The following is a 4256-nucleotide window of genomic DNA, read 5'->3' as shown; positions in this document are numbered from 1 at the left end:
TTTTTAACATATATTTCTAGTTAGAGAAATTTAAGAGGCTTATCCCTCAAAACTGTAAATACAAAAAAGTTGCACAAACTAGTTTCCCACCACAGGAAATTTATTTTGAGTGTCTTCATAGTTTTATTTTTGAGATACACCAATTTTCATATACTGCAGGAAAAATGAAAAAAATATATTACAGTGCAAATTTGCAAAATAGCAGCATATGCATCAAAATAAACTATTTCCAGCAGTGCAATATGAGTCCTAAGCATCCCAGAAACGACACAGAAAGTCATAAAGTCAAACATAACTTTTAAAAATACAAGTATAAGCTCATGAGGCCACGATGGTAAAAAACTACATTTCCGCAAAATGACGTCACTTCCGGTTTCGGGTAGGTCATGGCGGACATGCGATAGTTCACGCTGATGGACGTAGGAAGTGTTACAAACAGCTGATCGGTAAAGCGTGTTTCTGGAATATTATGTTTTTGTTGCTGCAAGTGCTTTTTATGCAGTTTTTGCAAAGCTATATGTGGAAGGAAACTGTGACCGAGGACAAGCTGATGGCATAAGATGTAAGTACAACTCCTCCGGTTTCATATGCAAAAAAAAATTATTGCGCTAGCTTACATGGTTGCAGAGCTACCGGGATTTAAAAATAGTTACGCAAAATGGAGCGTGTCCGCTCTGACCAGCTTTAAAGGGTTAAAGAAAGTTCAGAAAGAAAAAAAAAACACAGAATAAAGTTAAAAAGACAAAAGATGAAGACAATGATTTCAATCTGCATTGTTCTCTGTTATAACATGAATTAGAGTGGTGACTGGCACATAGCAAAGTGAGTCACCCACACCATCTGCCCCTCCGTACCTCACCTCTGCCAGCATGGCTCTGTCTAGCTATCTGTGCCCTCTCTTTCTCTGGTGCCCACGCTTCATTAGCTCCTCCCCTGGATGATGGATGGCCTGTCCGTGCATCCCAGTGTCTAAAGCCAGACCATCTCATTTCTCCAATATTATTAAATCTTGCCCTTTTCCCTGACTCACCCCACCTCCCGTCACTACCATGACCATTCCCCTATCCCCACAGTGCAGCGGTCAGTACCATTTACGTCCCTGATAAATTGTCCTACGTCATCTTCTCCCATCCTCAGTCTGAACTCCCACGCCTGTTCTGTATCCAGACAAAAGCTTTAAACTCATTCACTGCAAATGTAAGTTTAATTCTTCTTATTTGAGTCTTCTAATCAACTCATTAAACATCTTTATTCTTGTATCTGTCAGTGAAATCTCTCATCTTCCTTTCCGACATCGCTTCATCACCAATCTGAAAAAAAGGAGTCTCTCACTCCAGCTTGTCCTAAAGCTCATCAGTGTTCCAGCAGTACATCACCTGATGTGGGTAATTGCTTTTCCTGCAAGCCCAATCCCATCTCAGATCTCCTAACATAAAGGTTAGGCTTCTAACTCAATGCATAACAGACTTTATTTATTATAGAATCAATAGTATAAACATTTCTTATTCTCAGCTTTTGTGTTTGTGAATGTAACTATTTGTACTTTTATATGTTGCTATGAATATATGTGGAACAAAGACCAACAATAAGAAAGCTTAATTAAAAAGATGCTTTTAGCCAATTTAAGCTCCTCTACCTGTGTAGATCTCTGCCTCTGAGGGATCCTCCACTCGTTTGTGCTGGATGATGTAGTCAGAAACTTTGCAGCCAATCAGAGGCTCCACATCCATCCACTCCAGGGCGACCATTGTGCTTGAGGGCTCCAGGTAAGGGGATAGGCGCAAACTAAACAATACAGAGAATACAAGATAAGATTAAAAAAAACACACACAAAAAAACAGACATATATGAACAATGAGATAAAATGCTTCCACAACTATTTGGCATCCTCATCTGGAGTTTCACATAGGATTGTATCAGCGTATGCTTTATGCTGAAAGCATGGTCATAAATCTCAAATGGATAAGTGGGAATCCCACGTGTTGTTGTTATTGTGTTGGACTAGAGAGTGCACCACCTCCAGCTATATGTCATCTGACAACAGAATAGCAAACAGAGACTTGGAACAAAACAGCATTCCAAAGCCACATGTGCTCCAGCAGCTTTCCATGTGTAGTTTTCCCCCTTTAATCCCTCAAAAGAGATAAAAGAACAACATTTCAATTTTTGTCTGCTCTCCAGCTGTGTCTGTGACAATGCCATGAAAGAGGTTAGCTGTTTTGATGCTCAGTTTTATCCTCACACACAATAATAATACTTATGTCAGGTTCTTAATGTGTCTACCACTAACCAGAGTTGGAGATTTTGGCAGCTGCAGTGACTCTTGGGCTTTTTTTTTTGTCAGGTCGTAGAGTTACAGAAACCAAAACTCTGTTTGTGGCATCAAGTAAGTCAACAACCACAATTCATAAACAAAATACTAAGAAAACAGTCAAAAGGTTTATGCATTTCAGAGTACTTCTATAACATCTGTGCAAAATAAACTAGAGTCTGATTTCAATATCACTTCCTATCTATTTTGTTTCTTGGCTTAAAAGTCAAGGGTCAGCATATATTATAACATTTGGGCCCACAGGAATGGTACTGAACTGCCAAAACTCACAGAGTTTTCTCTGCACAATCATTACAAAAGAAACAGCTGTTAATAAAGGATGGAACTGATTATTTTGCTATTTAAATGGTCCAGTAAAACTTTAAAAAGTCACAAAGAGAAGGACCAGTCAGTTACCTCCATACCATTTATACACGTAAGCTAGAAACCCTCAATGAATGTATAAACTGGCTTAGCCAGTCAAGAGGCATATGCATGCAGCATATGGCCCTAAAAACATGGAAGAAAAACTTTAAAATAAGGCAAACTGTCAGCAATTCATTCAAGCTAAAACTCTGAAAAATGTATTTAGAAAAACTTCTAATTTAGGGAAAACTATCGGTGCTTTAGGATACTTACAATTGTGCAAGTGCAAGCTGCTTTGCAACCTCCCCCCACCCCCAGGGCCTCTTTTCATTCTGTGTTTTTCTTGTATCCATACACCCATTTTCTTAAACACTTATCAAGTTCAGGGATGCAGAAGGGTTGGAACCTATGCTAGCTCTTATAGGCGACGAACACATTGTATAGGTAGATGGTTTATTGGGGGCCTATACTTGGCTTAATGATTGCAATATCTGTTATCACTTGCACCTATTCTGTTTTTCCTCCTGCTGCTGCTCTTCCAGCCTTTGGGTATCCATGCATTGGGAGGGTAGGGAAATATGATCTTATGTTGTCAGTTTCTTGGACTTGGACTTTATAATCCGCTGTGTCAACCAAACTATAATAGGGATCATTCTTTTGAATGCATTAATGATGTGTGCCATAATACAATTTACTGCTTTAATTATGCAAATCAAAAATAAAATGAATCCAGTTTGTTCATTTTTTTAGTTATGATTTTTTTATGACTTTAGATAATTTATCATCTGAAGTCTTGCCCTTTCAACTTCCTGTTTCTTTTTAAAGATTTTTTAAGGCAACAATCGCTTGGGCGGATGACTCACAAAAGGCTCAGGGGTATTATTAGGACACCCTGAATGAGAGCATGTTCTTGTCAGGGAAGTGTAAGGGCCGACTGACAGTTATTAGAACTTCAGGGACTGTGCTTATGTCTACAGCTTTCTCAAGTGCCCCTGGAGTCGAGAGAGACAGGTAAGTGTGTATGTGTGCGCATATCCATGTGCGTATAAGTGTCCCTGCAGTGCACTGGTGCATGCATCCATAAAACCTCTCTTGTGTATGTGCATGGATTCCAAAGTGTCATAGTGTCACCTCACACTTACATCGGCTGCCTGAGGGGACTGCAGTTAGGCAGGCCATCTTTGCTGAAGGCACTCAGGTCACAGCGACACCAGTTATCGATGACATCGCCCTTTCCAGCACACCAGTATGAGCTCATTGTGGCACTCTTTAAGGCCTGTAAAGGGTAACAGGTGAGAGAAATGCAATTATCTTTTGAAACAAGGGCTTACTGTCCAGCTATGCTTATCCCATCCCCCCTCCTCACCTCCTACCCAGCCCACCCCCTCAACCAGTTTCCTCCACTGGTTTCCTCCACATTACAGCACACACAGACATTCATCTTATGTCAGTCAATTTTTCATTTACCTTTGACAGTTCCCTGAAATGAACTCCAGGAGACAGCCAGTAAAAATATAGTCTTACATTTGACGGAGTAAGGACTGGTCAAAATGCCCTCAAAATTGTTCAGAACTCAATG

The 4256-nt window shown here is 40.0% G+C and overlaps 1 protein-coding gene across 1 annotated transcript in view; it reads right to left on the bottom strand.

The window, feature by feature from the left end:
• Window positions 1–4256, bottom strand: part of astn2 (astrotactin 2) — a 284181-nt gene that overhangs the window by 48458 nt on the left and 231467 nt on the right. Inside the window, exons 18-19 of the mRNA XM_013909139.1 lie at window positions 3820–3953; window positions 1637–1785 (exon numbers count right to left, since the gene is read on the bottom strand). Coding sequence (XP_013764593.1) covers window positions 1637–1785; window positions 3820–3953 — 283 coding nt within the window. The remainder of the gene's footprint in view (window positions 1–1636; window positions 1786–3819; window positions 3954–4256) is intronic.

This window comes from Pundamilia nyererei, unplaced genomic scaffold, assembly GCF_000239375.1.
Source record: "Pundamilia nyererei isolate P.nyererei 1_Seehausen unplaced genomic scaffold, PunNye1.0 scaffold00002, whole genome shotgun sequence".
NCBI lineage: Eukaryota > Metazoa > Chordata > Actinopteri > Cichliformes > Cichlidae > Pundamilia > Pundamilia nyererei.
This window is presented reverse-complemented; position numbering and strand designations above follow the sequence as displayed.